Raw genomic sequence first — 23,419 nt, forward strand, 5'->3', positions numbered from 1 at the left:
AAAATCTAAATCTCTAATGTGAATCTGACGCCATCACAGCCCTCACATCAGCCAGCCGCTCCCCTGCTCCTCTGACCCTGCCCACGGCCCCTTCTCCGGCCGGGACCGCACAGCAGGGCTGCAGGAGCCGCCAAGCCCGAATGGTCGGACCCCCAGCCCGGCTCCCACAGCCACCCTCCAGCCTCCCCACTGCTCCATGCCCCAGAAGGCTGCCCACCTGGGCAAAGCGATGGGCTCCCTGCCCCCAGTTTCCGGCAAGGACACCAGCAGATGAGACAGAGCTGGAGTTCTGTGGGGCTGCCAAGCGTCTCATCTGAAGCTCCAGGCTCCTGGTCTGGGGCCCGATCCACTCCCTCCCCACATGCTTCAGGCCCAAGTACGCTCAGAGAATCCCAGAACTGCCCACAGTGTGAACGAAAACTCCCCTCGAATCATGCTAGCCTGGCTGGCCGTCTGCCTCCAGCTGAGACCCTGACAGCAGGCTGTCTCCCAGGGCTCAGGAGGGCGGCCTGGGCCAGGGCCTCCCCGCTACTCCATACCCATTCTGTGGGTGCCCTGGGTCCCTGCCAAGCAGGCCACTTTCAACAGGCCATGCCTGGCTTCAGAAAACCTCAGTCTCCCCACCTGCTCTCTTTGTTGGCTCTTCGCTTGCTGCCCGGCTTGGAATACGGTTCCTCTGTAGCCGTGTGATCCCATCCCCTGCCCCCCGTTCCCCACTGGATATCCTTGGATGCAGTCAGGCTGTCTCCTCAGCCCCAGAGCTGGACATGCAGGGTTAGCCCCCCTCCAGGCCTTTACCTCTGCATGCTCCCCTCCAGCGCCCACTGCCTCTCCCACAGCCTCCCGGAAGCCCCCTTCCTCCCTGTCAGTCCTCAGCACTTTGTTTGCTGTGGATTCCCGTGTACCACTCTCCCCTCCTGAGTGGACTGCAGGCTCTAAAGGCAGGACAGGGCTTCCCTGGTGGTCAGTGGTTAAGAATCCGCTTGCCAATGCAGGGGACACAGGTCCGAGCCCTGGTCCGGGAAGATCCCACATGCCACGGAGCAACGAAGCCCGTGCGCCACAACTACTGAGCCTGCGCTCTAGAGCCCGCGAGCCACAACTACTGAAGCCTGCGTGCCTACAGCCCGTGCTCCACAACAAGAGAAGCCACCGCAATGAGAAGCCCGCACACCGCAACGAAGAGTAGCCCCTACTCGCCTCACCTAGAGAAAGCCCGCGCGCAGCAACTAAGACCCAACGCAGCCAAAAATAAATAAATAAATAAATTTATAAAGGCAGGACAAATGCCTTATCCCCCAGCACCTGACACGAGGGGCCACCAATTGACTGTCCACTTCCCCACTCACCTCCTCAAAGCTCTTTTTCTCTGAGTCAGCAGGAATCACATTTTCCCGGTGTTTGGGCAGATTGTTGGGGAATCGCTCCAGCATCTTGGTAGATGCAGACAGTGGGGTCTCGTGGTGTCCTGTGAGAGGAAGCACAACCTCTCATGAGAACGGTTTCTCCACACAGTGGTTGCGCTTGACCCACTAAGCTTAAGCAACCGTCACTCCCCCGTGAGGGGCCCACGATGCAGACGCTCACATTTGTAAAGTGAGAGAAAGCGGGAGGCAGTGACAAGAGAAATTCCATCAAGACAGAACTTTTATTCCTCAATGGCGTTAGTGCAGTATTCTGAATCTCACAACAAGGAGCAGAGAAGTGTCCGTGTCACGAGAGGGATCGGGATGTCCAGGGCACGTTCAGAGCAAAGCTCATGTGGATAATCCCTAATCAAGGCCGTACACTGTGAAGCACTATGAAGCTTCATCAAAAGCTCAGGGAGGGGCTTCCCTGGTGGCACAGTGGTTAAGAATCCGCCTGCCAATGCAGGGGACACGGGTTCAAGCCCTGGTCCGGGAAGATCCCACACGCCGTGGGGAAACTAAGCCTGTGTGCCACAACTACTGAGTCCACATGCCACAACTACTGAAGTCCATGTGCCTAGAGCCCGTGCTCCACAAGAGAAGCCACCGCAGTGAGAAACCCGTGCACCGCAACAAAGAGTAGCCCGCACTCGCTGCAACTAGAGAAAGCCTGCATGCAGCAACAAAGACCCAACGCAGCCAAAAATAAATAAATAAATAAAATTAATTTATCAAAAAAGATATTGTCCAAAAAAAAAAAGAAAAGCTCAAGGAGTTCTCCCTTCAACGCTGACCCCTGTCACATCACTCCACTAAGGGTACCAAGTCCCCATCTTGGTGTTTAAATCGCACAGGTGGAGTTCTATTCCCACTACCTAAACACGAGCTTCCCTCCTGGGAAGTAGTGAATTATTCAGAAGACAGCACGTTTGCTGGATGGATTGGGGATCCCGGGTCCCTGTTTGTTCCTTCACTGTTCCCCACACAACTATTTCAAGGCTGCCTAGCAGTCATTCATTACACGTTTATTGAGCATCTACTGTGTGCGAGGGAGCTAAATAAAATAAAAGCAACGATATTTGATATGGCCGGACGATCTCTTTAGTTCTGAAGTTAAACGACTCCACACACCGCCCAGAAGAGCCAGTCACTCTCTCAAGCTGGGCTCTCAGCACCCTGACTGCTTTCTTCTCTGTTCTCTCACAGCAATCAGATCTCACCTTAATTCCAGTCTCACCCTATATTCTGTCCTCTGTTCTCCCAAACCTATCAAAGATTGTATGGTATGTATTTCCAAGACAAAAACAAACAAGAACTAGTCCGAGCTACATACATTACTCATCTGGAGAAAGCCCCTTGAACTCTCTCTCTTTGGGTCAGTTCTCTATCTGTACCATAACACTGTTCGCTAACGGAAGCCTAAACTTGTTTTGAGCCACCACCAAGTTCCCCTTGTCTTCCAAGGAATGCTGAGACGGCGGGATATCCTGAACTGCTTGCCCGCTTCAGACCTCTGATTCGCACTTGCTGGTGGGGCCCAGGGATCTGACCAGGAGGCTCTCCAGGTACCTCTGAGGCTCACTAACAGGAGACCGTCTCGCTAAGAGCAATGAGGGGTCCCCTCCACACACCACCTTGCACTGCAGCGCCCGCTGCTCTAAGAGCTCCAAGTCCCACCCCTCGGCAGGGCGCCAGAAGGGGTTAGCCCGAATCCCCTCTTCGTCCTGTAGTCTCTGTAAGCAGGCCTCCCCTGTAGTGGGGCCTTTAGCAATACCTTGGAGCGCACCCTGAACCGGCTGTGCTATGAATGTAATCATGAGCTCCTGAAACACTTCTGTACAAACAGAACCTGGTCTTAGTGATGTATCTGTCACCATCCAATAATGTCCAGGCTCCAGAGCTGAAAGCACAGGCCCTGCCCTGAACCTCCTGGATCAGGAGGTCCAGGGGTCATGCGTGTCTATCTGACGTAGGTCCCAGGTGAAGCCGAGAGCACCCCAGGTTAGGGCCACTGCTCTGGGGTAACCCACAGACCACACCACTCAAGCCTGGAGAACTCGTCTTATTTTCAAGATTAAGGTGAATGTGAGGATATCCTTAATGTCGTCCACAATCACCAAATCAGAGGACATATTTGGACATAAACGAGCATATCCTTTTACCCGTGGCCCTCAGTCTACACAAAATTATCACTCAGTCCCACTACCTTATTTAGAAAAGACCAGCTTTGAAGTTTCTCAGAAGGACTTTCCGAACTGTGGGGCACATCCCTAATTACTTCTTTATACCTTGTTGGGTTTCTCAGTTTTCTTACTTGGAAAACCTTTCCATTTTAAAAGGATATCATTTCGGGACTTCCCTGGCGAACCAGCGGTTAAGACTCTGCGCTTCCACTGCAGGGGGCACAGGTTCAGTTCCTGGTTGGGGAACGAAAGATCCTGCATGCCGCAGGGTGCGGCCAAAATAAATAAATAAAATAAAAGGATATCATTTTGCAACTGAGCCATGAAGACTTTTTCTGGATTTTTTTGGTCTCACACATTTCCTTAGTTTCCAAAATTTTTTCACTTCTTAACCACTGGTAGACAATGTATCCCTTAACTGCTTCATAAAACTAAGTGGCCCTGTGATTTTAATGGCCTCTGCCCATCAGTTCTTTTTTTCCTCCACTTTGGGCCCATTCACCCACACTTTCCGAACTAATTCTGTTCAAAAAAGGGTAGAAGTATTTTGTTATCTCCTCTGCCCATTATTTGGTAAAAATAATAACCAGAAGAAAAACAGCTGTAAGGAGTCAGGATGAACAAAGGACAACAAGGCCAGGACGACTACAAAGCAACCGATCGGGGCTCCAGGACATCCAGTTTCCTTCCTCCCTGTGATGCCCAGTTACACCCCCCCATCCAGATGCCACCGGCTGGCTACCTCCTAGCCCTGCAGTGTCCCAGGCGGCTCCACACCCCTTTTCCGGCACCCCCAGGCCTGACCTCTCTCTGCCCTGGTCCCAGTCGACACGAGCACTGAGCAACCACCAAGCACCACGGAGCACCACCGCACCGGGAGAGAATGGGGAGGACAAAGCTCATGAGCGCCTGCGTGCTCCAGCACCTCCTCGGGGCTGCATCCCCACCTCTCCCCACCTCTGGCGCTGGGAGACGGCAGAATTGGGGAGGGGGCTGCCGCACTGGAAAGGCAAGTCCGGTCAAGAAAACTCCGTCCTGCTCTAATTACTTGGGACACTTGCCAGACACATAGCTCCTGTCACCTCTGCCTGCATCGGTCACACTCGCTGCCTTCCGGTGTCGTCTCAACTTCTTATCACTGATGGTGGCAGAAACGGAAGAGAAGGAAAAAGGGACCACCAGTGGATAAGACTCCACACACCCAACGCAGGGGGCACAGGTTCAATCCCTGGTCAGGGAACCAGATCCCACATGCATAACGCAACTAAGAGTTCACATGCCACAACTAAGATCCCACGTGCCGAAACTAAGACCCAGCACAGCCAAATAAATAAATAAATGTTAAAAAAAAAAAAGGGACCACCCCACACACCTGGGACTTCTGCACCCAAGTCCAGCCTCCGACCCTTCACCACCCTCAATCCCTCCTGGGTCTTCCACCCTTTCCTTCCCCAGCCCCTCCTGCCCACGCCCACACCAACTCCCAAGTGACTCCTTCCACAGAAGCTGCCTGTTTTCTTAACTCTACGTGGATATACCAAGGGTGCTGACCTTGCACAGGGTCACTGTGAGAAATAAGGAAATATCCTAGAATGCTGACTGCCAGTGCCCGGCACGCCCCAGACATCCAACATGTGTCACGTCACTGCACAAAGTTTACACTATTTAGTACTGGAGTTTTGGAACATTAGACAAATGATTTTTGAGAACTGACTTGGTAACACAGCTAGCCCGTTTATTTTCCTTGGGGGTGAAATATTCCAAGGTCTGAAAGACCAACTTGGACATGAACTGAGCACAGAGCTGAGGACTGTTAACTAGCAATGTCGGCTCTTGGCCACCAGGAGGCAGCACGGCATCACCACGGCCACGAGGAGCCAGCTCTTACCGATGAGCAGCCAGTAGTTGTGCAGGTAGTTGAGCTTGCTCTTGCCTTTGAGCCCAGGGTCGAACTTCAGGTCCGTGCTGGGTGTGATCACACACTCCCCTTTGTCCCCGATGGTGACACCGTCGGTCTGGGGTCCTTCCAGCAAAGGAAGGGTGCTGCCTCGGGGCTGGGAAGACAGACTGGAGTGAGGCTGGGGGTGCCCACGTGGACAGCAGTGTGCCTGCAACTGTCCTAAGCACGTGGTCCTATTGTGGGGCTGGTCAGGAAGGCAGAGCAGGACTCCAAGGCCCCAAGAATGGGCAGGAGCAGCCCCTCCCTCAGGACGTGACAACGCTGAACTGAAAATTCGGGGTACTTCCCTGGTGGTCCAGTGGTTAAGACTCCAAGCTCCCAATGCAGGGGGCTTAGGTTCGATCCCTGGTCAGGGAACTAGATCTCGCATGCTGCAACTAAGACCTGGCACAGCCAAATAAATATTTTAAAAATAAATACATAAATAAAATAAAATTCCGATGTCTTTTATTTATTTATTTTGGCCACACCGCGCAGCACGCAGGATCTTAGTTTCCCGACCAGGGATTGAACCTGTGCCCCTTGCAGTGGAAGTGCGGAGTCCTAACCACTGGACCGCCAGGGAAGTCCCTCGGACGTCTTTTTAAACGTGGACATCTCTTTAAATGTGGGAACTGGGAAACAGGAATTGTGTGTGTGGAATTCCAAGAGGCTACTGTGAGAAGCAGATATAAGGGAAGGAGTTACACATGATACAAGTGACCAGGGTGGGAAACCTCTAGCCACGAGCCCGGTGCTGCCTCGGGCACCGCTGGACCCAGGCAGGCGCTGCCCTGACACGGGAGCAGAGGACTGGCTCACTGTGAAGACAGGAGATGCCAACCAAACAGTTCAAACGTCATAAGGACCAAAACGGCGGCTGGGACTGTGATGCCTCAGACACTCAGAGACTGAGCGCCTGAGGCAAACTGGTGAGGTCCCAGGAGGCTGGACCGGTCACGAAAGGATGGACAGGATTTGAAGAGGAAAAAAGGAACACGGGAGAGCATCTGAGGTGTGAGGCGCAGCCTGAACAAGGGAACTCTTGGAACTCAGGGAGAGGATGGACAGTGCAGCCCCACAGAGACACCAGCCGTGTGGCAGTGGACGGGTGTCGTGGGGCTGGCCTGAGGGGAGCGTGAACCCCAGCTGGGGAGTCTAGACTTGAACCTGAAAGCCAAGGGGAGCAACCGGGGCTTCCTAGGCTTAGGAAGCTGCTTTAGTCACGTGCATCTCTTCTCATGAGGTACTGACAGACGTGGTACACGTAGGAACTGTTTCCGAGGATGTTAAGATCTGTGTCCTGCATTCTCAACTAACAGGATGTTCATATATAATTCATTCGTTCGTTGCTAAAATGGCACAGGAGTGTTTCGGAGGCTGCATTTATGAGCCCCCCCGCCCCGCACAGTGGACTCACCACAACGGCGACCCCCTCGTGTACCATTGAGGGGGAAGCGTAGAGGCTGGTAGAGTATTTCCCCACATACAGGGTGGGCCTAGGAGACAAACAGATACATGCATTCCACTGTCATTTAATTTCTGGACCCCACAAAAGGGGGCTCTTTGGAGAGAAGAATCACAGCCCCGAATCCCACTCCTAGGAGGAAGCACATTAACTCCCGAGGCTCTCAGTACCAAGACAGGGTACTGCCCTGGGAACCAGGAAAGCGGGACTGCGGGGCCCGCTGTCACTGATGCCTTCGAAGCGTGCACAGGCCACCTGCCTGCCAGCCGGGGTTTCCTCATCTGCAAATGGCGGGGCTGCGCTAGCTCACCCCCGCGACAGCCTGAGGCAAGGACCACGAGCGACGATCACCCGGGAGAGACTGGAGGCTTGTAACCATGGCACAGCCTCCAAGACGGCCCGACCAGGGTGCTCTGACAACTGAGCTGCCACCAGAATCCCCACTGCAGTGTCTTGTGGGTCGTAAAGATTCTAGAGGTTTTACAGAAGCCCTGAGAGAGTCAACTGCTCTTATCCAGGGGATGCACAGGAAATCCCAAACCCGGCGAGACTTCCCGCGGGTCCCTGTTAGGGGCATCGAGGAGGGGATGGGATCTGGCTTTGTCCGTGGTTGTCATCAGCGTGACAACGCGAGGCTGCATGTCCAGACCCTGCTGGTTACTATCAGTAGCCAGCCTGGGCTGGGTCACCTGCTGAATTCTCTAAACCTCTCTCTGCAAACCACCTGACATTTGAACGGTGTCGTAAATTCAGAGAACATTTCACACTCACCCGATCTCCTCCACGGCTCGGCAAAATGGGCAGCTGAGGCCCAGCAAGGCTGAGTGACCGAGTTACAGGCTATTCACAGGTGGGGATGGAGAACACGAGCCTGCCGAGTCTTAGACACCCCCTAACACTTTGGTCTTGATTTTTAAAGCAAATACGACTTACAGTAAAATTTCAGAGAATAGCAGAAAGTTAAAAAATAAATACGTCTCTCATATTCCCACCACCTGAGATAGATCCAGATCGTACTACAGTTAGACAAGGCAGTCTCTCTCCTATGCCCACCCATAATTTTAATGTATTTACTATTGGAGAATCTGAAGCGTCCAGGGGTGTCCAGTTCTTAGATTCTGAGGTTTCAGAACAAGTCGTTCTTGCCTCTTTATGTTCTTCACGGCTTCAGGGACGCCGGCCCCGAGCCCTGGTCCTCAGGTCATGGTACGGCTCACTGCTGCTACAGCACCAGAACACCAGGGCCACAGCCGCCCCCTTCTGCCCTGAGTCCCCGACTCACATCAGCTTGCTCTTGGCCTCCGTCTCCTTGGGGAACGGGTACTTCCACTTGGTGATGCGCCCCACCTCCCCCGACATGAAGGTCAGGTAGCGCAGGGTCTCCACAGCGACGTTGATGTGCATCACCTTCCGCAGACCCTCCCGCTGCCAGATGTAAAAAGCCACCACGGGGGAAGCATAGTTTTGGATCCACAGGACGTCCCCAGATTCACTGTCCACGGTCACCACCAGCCCATCGCCATTGGACACAAAGTGGGACATTTCTGTACAGATCAGATAAACATAGCGTGTTGAGTCTCACCCAGCTTGCGACCACATCCTCTACTCCCCTGGCAAGCTGCAGCCACTCAGCTAGAGGAAACAAGCCTTCTGGAGTGTTCTCAGATCGCCTCCAGACAACTCCGCTGGCTTCCAGCGAACTCTCTCAGGCCCTACGATAGCAAGACACTGAGAGCTGCCGGGTTTATAAATATAAAACAGGGTCACTCTCTCACGTGGTAATGTTCTTTCTTCACTTGGTAATAGCATTCGATTCAATTAGTGGGATTCAACTGCTGAGAAGAAAGGAAGCAATGGAGGGCCTATGAATCTGGTATTTGATAGCAATCATTTCAAACTACCGAGCAAGCTGAGAGTCCGGGCTGACCACTGCCACTGCCCACGAGTGACCGCAGAGGAGGTCTGTCAGACTTTCGGGTACCCGTGCTAAGATGGGAAAACTGGCCTTTATGTCACAGGCTGATGTTTAATTCTGCTTCTGCTTCCCATGGGCTCGTAGTTACTTCCTCCTGGGACACGGAGGGACTCAACAAAGTGTGCCCTCCCTCCTCTCGGGCTAAACTCGCCACCATTTTACCTGGGTTCCCTCCACACTTCTCGCCCAGGCCCCTGCCTTCAACACTGACTACTGAAGTATTTACTACGAGTCCACGGAAGTCCAGAACCTGGTGACCAAGAGTGTCTAAAAAGGAAATGCAGCTTTCTGGAGCCCTCGTTTCCCCACAGGTCACAAATACCCGCCCGACCTCACCAAGCCACCGAGGTGCTGGGGGAACTTACTATACTCCACGTCGTCCTCGGGCAGCGCAGCTGCGTAGTCGAAGTAGGTGGCGTTCCACCGGAGCTCGCGGGTTTTGGTGTCGTACATGGTGATGGTGTACTCTGGGGAACACACACCAGCCCGTTACCTGGAGGGGCCACGGCACCTGCGGAGGTGCTGACCTCATCTAAATTATAACAGACGAATCCTCCCTAAATGGTGTGTAAGAAAACCCAGGCCATCCATGTGGAGAGAGACGGGCCACGTGGAGGAAGACTGGAGTCCCAGACGCAGGAGCGAACCTGGCCGACAGCAGGTGGAGCACAGACAGGCCGCCCACGCTGTGCCCTTCAACTCGAGACTCACAGGATCATGAGCGATGTCTTGGTGTTGTTTTAAGCCACTTAAGTTTTCGGGTGGTTTATTATACAGTATAGCAATAGACAGCTGAGATGAGAAACCGTTACCCAGATGTGGGATGGTGCCGTAACAAAAACCTGTAACGTGTGGCGTTGACCTTGGGAGCGGGTGGCAGATGGAGGCTAGAAGAGCAGTAAGGAAACTGCTGCTGGAAGCTGAAAACGATGACCCAGGTTAGGTAGTGGCAACACAATTAGTAGAACTACTTCTTGCAGTAACTTGGAAAACAGAAAGAAAGTACCTAATAAACTCGTGGATCTGTCTAAGGAGATTTCCAGGCGGAATGCAGAACACGCCAAGTGGTTTCTCTTAACTGCGTATGGTACGACGCAAGGCAGATAAGCTAAAGAAGAAACCATTCAGTTTTCAAGCTGAATCTAGAGGAACTACAGAGGGTCCAGGACTGATGCCCCAGCTGGAAAAGATTCTCAATGTGAAAAATGGCCTTAGGGCAAAGATCAGGTTCAGGTGCTACCAGTAAAAAATGGCTCTGGGGTCAAGCTCAAATCAAAGATGAGGCTGTAAGGCCCTCCTTTGAGGCCTCAGAAAGATTTAAGGTGGTCCTACATAGACCCTCTGCTAGGTAAGAGGGTTCTAAGAACCGTAAGAGTGCTGTCCCATACCTCAAAGTAGAGAGATTTGTGGGTGTAGCTTTATATCTAATGGAGTAGACTATAATTTGACACATGGGAAGCCCACGAAGATTTTTAAGGGAGTGATACCAGCATGGACCAAAAAAAACAGAGACAGTCAAAAATGGGGGGAAAAAAAAAAGTCCTCTTTATCCCCAACTTTCAACGGACAAGGAACAGATTGAGAAAACTACAAAACCCTCACTGTTTCTGAAGGAAAAGAAAGGACTTCTCAGAGGGGAGGACCAGGCTGCTGAGAACAACATATTGGGGAACCAATTCCAGAGGGCAAGACTGGGCCCTAATCAAGGAATCTTCAGAGTAGGGGAACCTGAAGACATGTGCCTGGCTGGATTCCAGAATCACTAAGCACCAGTGACTGCTGTGCGTCTATCCTTCCCTCCCTTTCTGAATGGAGTATCCAGTGCAACTCTCCTATCTGTGTCTATGCTGGAGGGGAGATAATGTGTCTCCTTTGATTCACAGGTCTCCAGATCAGAAGCCTCGCCCACTTCCAAACCAGATACAGATCAAAAGCTGCTGGATTTTGAGCCCCATGCTGTGGCTGGACTTGGGGAGTCTTGAGAAGGGGTGAGTATATTCTGCATGTAGGAGGGTTGTGAATTATTGCAACCAGAGGGAAGCCTGTGGTGGAAGGTCTGAAAAGATCACCACCATCAATGCTCCCCCATCCCTGTACCTCACGTGACAGTCTTCCCACCATGAGGCTGAGTCTATTTCCCTACCCCTTGGTTCCGGGCTGGCCCCGTGACTTGCTTTGACCAACAGGCTGCAGCGGAAGTGAAATTCCAGGACTTCTGAGCCCAGACCTTAGAGGCATTGTAACGTCCACTTTTCTTTTTTTTTGGCCGTGCCTCACCGCTTATGGAATCTTAGTTCCCAGACCAGGGATTGAACCCAGGCCCTCAGCAGTGAAAGCGCAGAGTCCTAACCACTGGACCACCAGGGAATTCCCGCAACGCCCACTTTTACTCAAGAGGAGAACCCAGCTGCCATGTAAAGAAGTCCAGGCTATCTGCATGGAGCTGAACCAAGGTCCCAGACATCTGAGTGAGCCCAGCCAATAGCCTGTGGAGTGGAGGCCATCCATCCCTGCTGAGCCCATGGACTTGTGAGCAGTAAAATGTTGGTGTTGGAAGCCGCTAAGTTAGGGTGGTCTGTTATGCAGAGACAGATAATGGAAACAACAGATAGCATTACACGCCCACACACACACACACACACACACCACACACACACACGCCACCGGACACCAGAGCATAGCCTGATTCCCTCAGACACTGCAATTCTACCTGATAACCAAGCAATGTTTATTCCTGGGTGAAGATGGAACCACTGTAAGGCTTTACTTGATGGACACAGTAAACCAACAAACAAACCCTAAGTGGTCACTACAGTTGGAATACTTGATATTTATGGGGGATGGGGGTGAGTGGAGAGTCCTGCGGTTTCACAGAGACCCTCCCCTGTGATTACAGGAGAGCTCAGCCAGCCTCTAGGGCCCAAGATTATCAGCCTCACTCGTTTTTAGAAAAGCACTGTTTTCCACAGCACCTGAAGGAAGGTTCTGTCTCTCTTTTTCTTAAGGCCTTGGCTACCTGAATGCTTAGACCTAAGTTTAGTGCTCAGTTGTAATGACTGCATCTTAGGTTTTGGGTATAATCTTTCCATTCTAAATGTTTTCTTGCTCGCTTCCCCTTTTAGCTCTATTTTAGCCGTCCATGTCACAGTTTTTATGGAGTAGTGGTATAGGTCAGGGGCTGCACACGTGAAATGAGTAAGGCAGATCCCTGGAGGAAAAGGCCCCCACCCATTCACTCGCTGCAGCCTCTGAACACCTGCTACGTGCCAGCAACACGCCAGGTGTGGAGACTCGGCAGGCGAACAAAACCAAGTCCTGCCCTCAGGAAGCCGACAGTCTAGCAGGAGAGGCAGAAAACACGCACATATGATTTAGAAACATGTAGTGATGAGTGTTGAGAAGGAAGGGGCTCTGGAGGGAGGAGGTGGGAAATGGTGCCGAGGAGGAGGGCGCTGCTGATGCCTGGGAAGGGCCGCCGATGGGCGGTGTGAACCGCTGTGCGTGCCGAGCACGGAGAGCTGTGGTCCCCAGGCAGTGGGGGAGCTGCGAGGCGGGGAAAGGCTTCACGGAGAGGGAGGCTTCTGAGCAGCGCTGGGAAGGAAGAATGGACGCCGGCCGCACAGGCAAGAACGTGTGTACCTGGTAGAGACGGACCCCACTACTCCAAGTTTAAAAAAATAGCACTGTTTATTCTGGGACCTGATTGGAAATGTTTAAGTGAGGGAAATGCAGCGGGGGAAGAGGCAAAAGAGGTAGCGGAGGCATCAAGGGGGCTTTGCGGGCTACGGTGCGGTTTAGACTGGAACCCTCAGGCACTGGGGAGCCACCGGGCTGGGGGGCGGCTCTTATAAAGGGGAATGACATGGTAAATCTGTGTGTGGACTAGACAGCTCTGGCCAGCTTCTAGAGAATGAAGCCCGGAGGCAGAGACCCATGGGGAGGCTACTTCAGGTCCTTTTTTGCATACAGGCAGGTTGTACATGATAAAAGCTTCCTTCTTACCTGTTCGCCCAAGATACAGAAGAGAGGTTGATGGGCAGAGACTATCCGCAAAGGCCGATGACAAAGTCTGCTGTTTCTCCCCAGTCAGGAGGTCAATGACGTACCAGATGTCCTGCTTTTTACCTGCAAGGTCACAAGGACACGCTGTGGTTTACACTCGCCCAATATGGAAAAAAAACATCCCTGCCAAACTAGCAGCTCAAGATGTTCTCTGCACTGACAGACAGGCCTGAAATTCTTACGATGTCAAACACATTTCTCTGTGGCTCCAAGGGTGACAAGGTTAATGGTAATGTGGAGATAATAAAACTTCTTGGACCACTGGGTCTTATAACAACTTAATAACCTAGTCATGGTATAAAAATTTCTCCAAGCCTAATAATGTAATAACTCACAGATTTTATTGCTCTGATGAATGGCTTTAAATATGAAAAATCTGGCCTGTAAAGGCAATCCTTTTCCCATAGACTAGGATCTATATAAATCCAGAAATGTACCCAGGGGTTTGTCTCCCTGGTAACCATCATTCATATATCTCAGCGTCCCTACTAATGAGCCCTCATGTAGAGAGGATCTACGGTTACTGTTTCTAACTCTAATCAGCTGGTACCTGTGACTGGGCAGTAGAGTTGGTGGCAACCTGGTGCTAATGAGGCCAAAGTTATCTCGACCGTGACCCCAGCCAGTAAGTGACTCCCCAGCCACACGCTATACTCCTCCCCTCATTCAGCTGATTAAAAGTTATAAACAGGTGGACAGCATAGCCAAACAACACGATGAGGAAAGCTCAAAGCGTATGTATCAATACCTATGGTTATATACACCAGACCATCCTAGTAAGTTCCTGAGAAAGCTGCTTTATCAACACAGGATATTATTACCACTGCGATTTCAAGATAAATACAGCTCCCACCTGAAGGTCAACGCCTTCACCGTGATGCGCACGTCTCTGTCTCGTAAGGCTTGCTTTGTAAGACAAGCCTTGTCTCTTGTGTCTTCCTACCTTATTAGCCAAGTTTCCTATTTCAAGGGACTCTTGGAAGCACAGTACCAAGATGCCAGGAAGATCACAGGGCATCAGAATTTGCTAAAGCTACGCTTAGTTCTAACAGAGGTAGCACCCGTCCGAAACTTGTCTGTGGGTCGCAACTTCCCGTTCTCAAAGACCAATCTTAATATGAAAAAGATCTGAAGACAGAGAGAAAACATCACCAAACGGCTGTGACCAGGACCCCTTTCCATCTGGCTTGGCACCCTTCGGGTTACTTCCAGGACCATCACAGCCTGCATAACTCAGCTACCCCTTTAATGGATGGATCGGCCAACGGCCACAACTCTAAATGCACCCTAAGTGATGAACTGCTGGTCAGAGCTGGAAGACCAGGCAGAAAACAGTGACACGGAGGGTGAGGAGATGTTCAGAGGGGCCCGGGGCATGGCCCAGAAGACAGAGGAAGCCTGTGCCGATCACTTCCTCTGCATCCCCAGGCTGGGGGCTTCCTCATTCCGAAGGTGTGCAAGGAAGCAAGAGCCCCGGTCTCCTTAGACAAAAACTTAAAATCCAGCTTGGGCCTGCGCTCGAGGCCCACAAACACACATAAAGCTCCCGAGGCATGAATAGGCAATAAGCACTTTAAGTTCCTCAGAAAGCAAGCTGCTTTATAAATACGGGATATTATTACTACTACGCTTTCAAGACAAACACAGCTCCCATTTGGGTTACAAATGCATTTTTATTGACATTTTGGCAGCAACATGGTAAAAGAAAAGCAGCTGATCTGATGCTTTGAAGATGTGACCCCTGTAGGTACGAAGGCAGCTTATCTACGCAAGCTGTTATGTGCTGTTTTTAATCCAATATTCTGATAGCAGGAAATACTAAGAAAGCCCTATAATTAATAGGCAGAGCCTGGCTTCCCTTTCTTGGCTCAGACGATGGTATTCACTTTAAATTTCATCCAGTTGCTTCTGAGTACGTTGCAAGTTGCAATCTGTAAATCGCAAGGGTAGGTCAACACAGCAGCTAAAAGCTTGTTAAATGAGTAACCTAATGGTGTCAAGTCTGCTCCCAAGTGGGGGGAACCCTTTCTTAATAGGTCAGCTGATCCTGGCGTGAACCAGCACAACCGAGGCAAGAAAGACCTTTCCCAGAAGGGCCAGTGGGGGAGTGACTCTACACCTCTCTCTCAGACACGCCACTTTCCCAGATTCTGGGGTTCATTTCCAAAAGGGATCAAAGTTTCAGGAACCCTTACCCATGTAGAGAATTCCATCTGAACTTCGGCACGGGGATGCCTGCACCAACTCTGGGATCGTAAAGGGAAGTTTCTTTAAAAAAAAAAAAGGAAAAGAGAAAAAAAAAGTTAACCAAGTCTTGTGCAATTATTACAATTTCACTGCACAGTTTCTGTTACCCAATTCTGCTAAAAGGGAGGAGCACTGTTGATGGTAGATGGGAGTTTTCCTAACTGGAAACCAGGGAGAAGGGGCACCCCAGGCTCCCCTATCCACTTTGGACAAGCCCTCAGCTCCCAGGTTCTGGGCATTAGAAACAAGAATTCTGTTACTTGACAAGCCCCTCAAAGTCTCTTGTCCAGAGCGCTCCTGGGGATGACACAAACCTTCTCCGAAAAGACATACAAATATGGAGGGTTATACAATCTTTGAAATTCTAAGGGGGGCGGGCAGGAAGAATTGTCCTGTCTTGGAAAATTGTCCCAGAGCCGGCTTGACTGAATAGAAAATGCTCCTCAGAGAGGGAGTGAGCCATGAGACTATTCTGAAGAGAAGCAGCCTCGGTGCCCAGCTGAAGCCTCGAGGGAAAGGAGAAGTCATCACTCATGGGCAACACAGGAGTTTGAGGCAGGAAAAGAAGTTTTGGTGTTTTCTCTAGCAAATAATTCTCTACTGAAAAACAGAAGAGAATTGGGTCTTTTGGTACTAAAAGGAAGTTATGGTAGGTGCCAGGAAAAGAAACTCAGAGCAATCCACATGTTTCAACTGCATTTCATCATAAAACCGATTCTTCTGAGTCTACAGCTGACATCTGACAAGTCCTTTTGGTTAACGTTTGTTTCAGAATACTTTATTTTTGGAACATTCTGTGTTCTTGAAACCGTTCCACAGATACCTGCTTCTACGATGCTGTCACCTTTCTCTCCGAGAAAGCAAAGATTTCTCTCGAGCTTTAGTAAACAGAACTTTAAATAACCAACAATGTGGATTTCCCCATCATCCCAGTGTTTAAGCCTTAGCAAAGGAAAAATGCCATGGAGAGGCAGTAACGACTGGGTTTCCCCCAGATGTTTCTGAGGATCAGAAAGTCGTTGCAAGGTTTCCAGTCTGGAGCCTGGCGGTGTCTGCTGAGCGCCTCCTGAGTGCTGGCTGAGCCATGAGAACCTGCTGGTTCAGATCAACGTTTCTGAACTCTGAGCTGTACGTTGAAAAGCTCACTGAGGAAGCTGTGAAAAGATACTGATGCCCAGGCCCCAATCCAGACCACCTGATTCAGAATCCCCAGAAATTTTTTTTTAAGCTCTCAGGTGATCTCAACGCACAGCTAAATTGAAGGTCAGTGGTCTAGAGCCTCCGGAGTAGAAAGCAGCTAAATATACTCACCGTCAGGCCTTCATTATTCTTGCCCCCAAGCGTATACAGGCTGCCATCGTTGGGATCTGGGAGGAATGCAGGCCTAGAAGTTAAGCAATAAGTATCAGTGAAAGATTATAGCCCAGGGCACAGAGTAAAATACCAAAGCCATGCAAAGCCATGATTGGTGAGGTGGGGGGAGTGGGGTGTGTGTGTGTGTGTGTGTGTGTGTGTGTGTAAAACAATTCCATCCACTGCTCTTTCATTTTACCCACAGATAATAAAATATCCTTCTGGTGCTCTATACTATACTAGGGTGAAAAAAAAGCAACCTACAAAGGAAAACCAGTACAAAACCACAGAAGACTAAATCATCATTCCGTCAAGGCGTCCTGGATGAAGGTAAAATAAGTGAAAAGGACCCAGCAAGTCTGCTTTTCAGTTTCCCAGTCAGCTGCATATAGAACTTCAACAATTAATATTTAATAGCATGGCATGGTACGTAAACAGGGAGAACAAATCTGCCTTTGGTGTTCCACAAACATTCATTTTTAGGAGGCAGTAAAAGCAGACTCTGAAAGCTTGACATGAGAAAGAACCTGCCAAGGGGATGGGTCAAGGTCTCATCAGTAGCTTCCCAGGAAGCAGGTTCAAGGTGCTCTTTTGTAAAGTTAACCTGCTAACGACTGAACTACGACGCAGTCACTCAGAAACCCCTTGCTGAGTCTTTCCTCTAATGTGTTTATAGCATCATTTGAGGCCCTTGGAGGTGCTATCCAACTTTTACTCCAAAACACACACTCTAGTAGCAGGTCACGTTCCTGTCTCCTCTCCACGGTTAAGCACAGTGAAGAGGGAGAGATCTAAAGACCCCTGGGCCCTCCTGAGGACTTGGGAAGCTTAAGATCAAAACTCGACTTAAGTTACATCTCAAATAAGCCTTTTTAATACCATTGCCTTCCCACCCCGCCTCCCAGGGAACTGACCATCCTCTCCCCAACACAGGCTTCTTTCTTTCAAAGCACCTGTAAGACTTCCTCTGTCTCAGTCACTCTCATTCTACCTTAAATTTATGCATACGTGTACTCCCAGCAACTAGCTTCGTAAACACTGATTGAATAAAATAGAAAATGAATTAAAGGGAAGTGCTGCAGCAAATCAGAAAACTTACTCTTCCACGTGTGTTGGAACCTGCAGGACTGGATCTGTGCAAAAGAACAACAACAAAGGCATCGTCAGACAGACTCTAAAATATCAAGATTCCTAGAGTTCCCAGGAACACAAGATGGACCGATAAATTTATCTACATAACGTATGTGAAGGCACTTTAGAAAACTCACACACAGAAACACAAATGTAAGCTCTTACAGCTGTCGCCGAGATTGGAGAGAGGCCTGAGAGCAGAAGGGAACTGCTGTCAGGAAACGTGCCTCTAACTTGGGGGATGGGCATAGAAGGAAACACTGGTGACAACCCGCAGTGGACAGTGGGTCACAATGTCACTACCTGACACGTCAAGGACTTCTAAAACCTAAATCATCCCTTGGTCAGATGCCTGTCCTGCTGCGAGATACTCCCACTGGGAAAAGCAAAACTGTGACTTAAGAAGCAATGTGGCTGTTGATGAGAATTTGACTGGATGGTAGATGGTAAGTACACGCCTTTGGGGCAGGAATACGGCAATTTTAGAGCCTTGAGTGTTCATTCTTCTTGATTCCCTTTGATCCATTAATTCCATTTCTAGAAAATCTAGTTTTAAAACAACACAAAATGTGGAAAATGCCTTCAGTACAAAGATCCTCACAGCAGCATCACAAATGACCTACTATTTAGTGATATGGTTAAATTATGGGCTGTCCACTTGGTAGGAAATTAAGGCTTCTGAAAGGGCTTATAAAGTTTAAAAAACTGTATCAATCTTTATACTGTTATGTTCAGGAGAAAAGATAACATTGTACCTAGAGTATTAATGCAGCTGAGGAGAAAAACCTTCAATATGCATTAAAAAAAAAAAAAACTACATGGAAAGGCCAAAAAAAAAGAGTGGGAACTGTAAGTTATCTTTGTTGGAAATAGAAATGACTCGCCCACCTTTTCTATATGGCCCCAAATTTCTACTCAAGTAGGCATTACTTTTGAAATCAGAAAAAAAGTTTTTTCTCCAAGTCAGTTTTAATATTTGCAACAGTCTAAGTGGCAGAATTTCTCCCTCCCTAGATTCTCCTGGGCACAGATCAAGAGGGTGCTCCCGATTCCGTGGGGTGGACGGAGGTGGGAGAGAGAGGCCACCGACACTGCTGTAACAGAGCTAAATCCCCAGGCACAGGACCGCACGGCGATGAGCCATTTCCAGCCATCAAGACCCCACCGGCTACAGGCCACGCTGCCCACAAGTTCAAAGCTGGGGGCGAGGACGGCAAATACTGTGATATGATTTTGGACACCGGCTCTGCTAATGGTGACAGGCAGCTGTCCAATTCCCTGGGTCAGCCTGGATTCTCAGAGGAAGGAAAACTCTTTCAAGCCTTATCAGCTGTTGATTTTGCTTTACAAGTCCGGCTCTGACACAAAGGCATATGGGTGTTCACCACAACAGAAGCGCAGGCACCACGTGTGGTCTGTGGGCAGCGAACAAACAATTCATTAAAACCAAAAGCATTTCGGGAAACAGGAGGAACTTTCAGTCAGAAAGCACACGTTTATTGTTCCCACTAATCGCCTCTCGGTATACTCTCACAAACAGACTGATGCAAGAGACAGGAAACGAGGGCACACAGCACTCACCCTACTGAAACAGTCAGGGAGCAATTATAACCCCGCTCCTCCAGCGCAGCCCAGAAGCCGTGCACGCCAGGGACAGCAAGAAGGCATGTTCCAGAGCAAACACAGCAGGCAAGAGGGCGTCGGTTTTGCTCACTTCAGCCACTTAAAGGTATCGCAGATCAACCCAGATGAGGAGGACACTACCGAATCCCAGCCATTCGCCAGAAACAAGCCGTGGAGACCAACGGGATCTCGACTCCTGTTCCTGAGCTTATCTTTGCTGGACAGTGTTTGCTCACGCTCAGGGTCTCGTCCTCTGGCGCAGACTTTCCTGGTTTTCTAGAGCTTATTCACGGCTCACCTGACACGGAGGCCTCAGGTCCCAAAGTGTGCCCTGCACCAGAAAGGTTCCAGTTAAGACACAGGCCACCAGCAGAAGCCAGAGAAGGATGGGTAGACACCTACATGGGTGTTGAAGAGCCATGCTTCCTCCTAGGCTTAAGGGGACATGAACTCCAGCAGGGGTACCTTCTCATCCATTCATAATATAGGGCCCCTGGAATAAACATCTGCAGAGCTGCAGGCCACGTCACAGCATGACTGTTAACACAGCTCCGATACAGGCAAGCAAATGCGTAACCGTGACCTATTCCACTCATGTTTTTCCCTTAAAGAATCATCTGAACCTGCGCTTTGCTTTAAAATACTACAGGGAAAAAAAAAATCATATGGGAAGGGGGCAGATAAGACAAAGAACGGCAGCCTGTTGACAAATGTTCAAAGATAGAATTGACAACACTGGCCTGTCATTTTACTCTTCTCTCTACATATGCTTGAAATTTTCCATAACAGAAAAGGTTAAAAGATAAAAATATTTGAAAAGCCAGCAAAAGGCACCATCTGAAAACGTGCACTGAAAGCCTAACACGAAAAAGGAGTTGTTTTGGATTTAATAATGAGAACTGGTATCAGGCAAGATTCTTGCTCTTAAAAAAAAAAAAAAAAATCACCCATGTGAAAAGGAACAGTGGCCTAACCCTAAGGCTATAAACAAACACTGGTACAAAATAAGCCTCTCTACCTATAGGGGACTGATAAGGATAAAAGCCATCTCACAAAGCTGCTTTACTTTCAGAAGGAAAAAAAAAAAAAAGGGGGGGTTACTTTACAAGTATAAAAATGGGTGTTATTCAAGGTAAAGGTAAAGATATCAGAAGAGGAAAATAAAGCTGAAATCAGTGTTTGGTCTCCAAGATTAAGACAGAAACAGATCTGCGCACTGCTCCCCTGGGAGCAGCCACTGTACTCGGTTCCCCTCCAGGGTCCATCCAGCTCAGACCTGAAACGGCACAACCTTTACTCTTGGAGAAACCTGGGTGAGGTCAGGTGACACTCAGGGCTCCTGTTTTGTGCGGATCGAATCCTCCTTTTCAATCTGAGGCAGCAATGACTTAAAATAAATGTAAACATCCTGTATCTACAAAAGAAGTGAGTTTTCGTCTTTCCAAGAATACCTTTCTCGCCTTCATCCTCGATCCCATCCTCTCTCAAACCTCACACCTTCTCCCTCTGCGCTGGACCCCAACCGCACTGTTCACTCTGCTCCCTTCTTGAGCTCTCAGTCCATCAGCAACAACAGCTCTACCCTTCACCCCGCGGGCTATCCCACGTGCCTGCTGCCCCAGCCCACGGGCTTCATCCCTCCCCTCCTTGAGACTCTCCACCTCCTGGCCTCTGTGGCCCTTGCACTGCACTGATTTTTCACTCACCTCTCCCTCTCTCTCTCTCCCACCCACTCCTCTCCCCTCTCCTCCCCACTCCCTACTCCAACAGGGAGGAACTTTTCCAGGTTCTCCCCTCAGTTCTCTCCGAGAGCACATCCACCTCTGTAGCTTCAACCATAACCACAGTGGGGAAATTCTAGGTCCCCATCTCTCGAGCTCTTCTTTCTGGACTGACTGGACATTTCCACTATCTCCTGCCAGCACCTTGACGGCCACTTGTCCAAATCACACCCTCCATCTTTCTCTCCAGACTGGTCTGACTACCCGATTTTGTTAACGCCATTCTCCTAGAAGGCGGGCAAGCCTCAAACCGTTCTGTTGACGCTCATTTCTCCGCCAGCACCTGCCATGAGAAGCCAAACTCCGTGGTCTATTCCATCATCCTGTTTCCTACTCACAGCATCCCATCCCACAGCATCCCTTCCTACTCACAGCATCATCCTGTTTCCTACTCACAGCATCCCTAGGAGAAAAGCGCTCTCTTTTCTCCTAGTCTGTGTGCCCTTTGGGATCAGAAAGACCTATGCTTAAATCCTACTCCGCCAAATCTCTCTGAGCCTCAACTTCCTCATCAGTGAAGAGAAAAAAAGAAATAGAGATAATAACACCAAACTCATGCAGCATCTCCGTGTGGATTAAAGGTTAAATATGTGTTAAGACTGTAAGTCAGTGCCTTGATAGAGAAGAGTGATCCTTCTGCAGACGTAAATCAGATTATGCTTCCCTGCCACTCACAATCCTCTGATGGGTCCCATCTCACTCAGTAGAGGCCGATGTTCACACAGCGGCCTACAAATCCCACACAACCCCACCCTCCCACACCCACCCTGGCGCTCTCCGATTATCTCCTCCTCACTCTATTCTGGTGAGGAGGAACGCTGGAATGCCACGCTGGAATACAGGGTATTCCCGAGTACTGCCAAGCCTGCCCCTGCCTCGGGGCCTTTGCACTTACTGTTCCCTGTGCCGAGGTCTTCGATCAGATGTCACCATCTCAGAGAGGTCTTCCACGACCATCTCCTGCCCCCCAGGATTCCCTACCCCTCTTCCCTGCTTAATTTTTCTCCATGACACTGACCACCTCCAAAGTACTGTGTATTTTGCTTATGTTTTTAAACGTCTGACTTGGGCCACTGGAAGATCCAAGGGGGCTGGGATTTATCTTTCGCTGCCTGCTATACCCCCAACATCTAAAACAGTGCCTGGCGCACAGGAGCTGCTCAGTATATTTACTGAATGGGGGGGCAATCGATAAATGTTAGTTTCCTTCCCACTTCCACTCCTGCCCTGCCTGGATATCCATTGCTGATCACTTCTACAATGCAGCAGCTCTGCTCTATCAACCCTCAACCCAGAATCCACCTAGCAATCCCCTTTCCTCTGCCCAGGCTTCTGAGCACTGCCGAAGAAAACACTATAATCACGTGTGTGATACCAAAATACATGTATGGCCAGCTGGGCCCCATGTCATAGGAGATACGTTTATCTACCTACTGGTTGGCCTCTGTTCCCCGTTCCTCACAGCTGGTGTTTCAGACCTTCACCCCTTGCCTCAAGGCTCTTTCCTCTCCGCACATGACTCCCCTCTGTGGCACAGGGGAAGTGAGGGGGGCAGACCGGGTTCTCAGAAACTTCCTACCCCTCACCCTCCAGGTTTGCCCAACCCCACCCTTCCCTCCACATCTCTATAAAAGGACGTTTTCACCTTCATGTTCACAGATATTTCACACTCACACATCTAAAGCCCCCAGACGGTATCCTGTCTCCAGGGATCTTCAAATCCTTCTGGCTAACTCCTTCCCCTCTGCCTATAAACACGCCAAACCTCTGGGGTCCCCTTGCCTCCTTTGTACATGCTCCCCGTTCTCTCCTAAATGCATCCACTTTAAGTGTACAGTTTGATGAGTCATGCTGCATGGCTTGTGGGATTTTAGTTCCCCGACCAGTAATCGAACCTGGGCTCTCGGCAGTGAGGGCACAGAGTCCTAACTACTGGACCACCAGGGAATTCCCTCGATGAGTCTTGAAAAACATGCACATCCACGTAGCTACCCTCACGATCAAGATACAGGATATTTCCATCACCCTGAAACATCTTCCCATATCCCCTTAGATTCAATAGCCTAACCCCCACCCCAGACACCACTGACAGATCTGTTATGTTTGTTCTAAAATTTCACAAATGGAATTCATACAGGAGGTTCTCTTTTCTGTCTGGCTTCTTTCTCTCTGCATCATGTTTCTGAAATTCACCCATAATGTTAAGTGTATCCATTCTTTTTTGGTGCTGAATAGTACTCCACTGTAT

The 23,419-nt window shown here is 49.9% G+C and overlaps 1 protein-coding gene across 3 annotated transcripts in view; it reads right to left on the minus strand.

The window, feature by feature from the left end:
* Nucleotides 1-23,419, minus strand: part of ERN1 (endoplasmic reticulum to nucleus signaling 1) — an 82,868-nt gene that overhangs the window by 19,052 nt on the left and 40,397 nt on the right. For all 3 annotated transcript variants that reach the window (XR_012328535.1, XR_004524007.2, XM_033848293.2), the window contains exons 3-11: nt 17,736-17,769; nt 16,595-16,667; nt 15,232-15,304; nt 12,977-13,099; nt 9,340-9,441; nt 8,282-8,543; nt 6,952-7,030; nt 5,481-5,646; nt 1,350-1,468 (exon numbers count right to left, since the gene is read on the minus strand). Coding sequence is in view for 1 of the 3 variants with exons in the window: in XM_033848293.2 (XP_033704184.1) it covers nt 1,350-1,468; nt 5,481-5,646; nt 6,952-7,030; nt 8,282-8,543; nt 9,340-9,441; nt 12,977-13,099; nt 15,232-15,304; nt 16,595-16,667; nt 17,736-17,769 (1,031 nt within the window). In the remaining 2 variants the exon portion in view is untranslated. The remainder of the gene's footprint in view (nt 1-1,349; nt 1,469-5,480; nt 5,647-6,951; nt 7,031-8,281; nt 8,544-9,339; nt 9,442-12,976; nt 13,100-15,231; nt 15,305-16,594; nt 16,668-17,735; nt 17,770-23,419) is intronic.

The sequence above is a fragment of the Tursiops truncatus genome, chromosome 20, assembly GCF_011762595.2.
Source record: "Tursiops truncatus isolate mTurTru1 chromosome 20, mTurTru1.mat.Y, whole genome shotgun sequence".
Lineage (NCBI taxonomy): Eukaryota > Metazoa > Chordata > Mammalia > Artiodactyla > Delphinidae > Tursiops > Tursiops truncatus.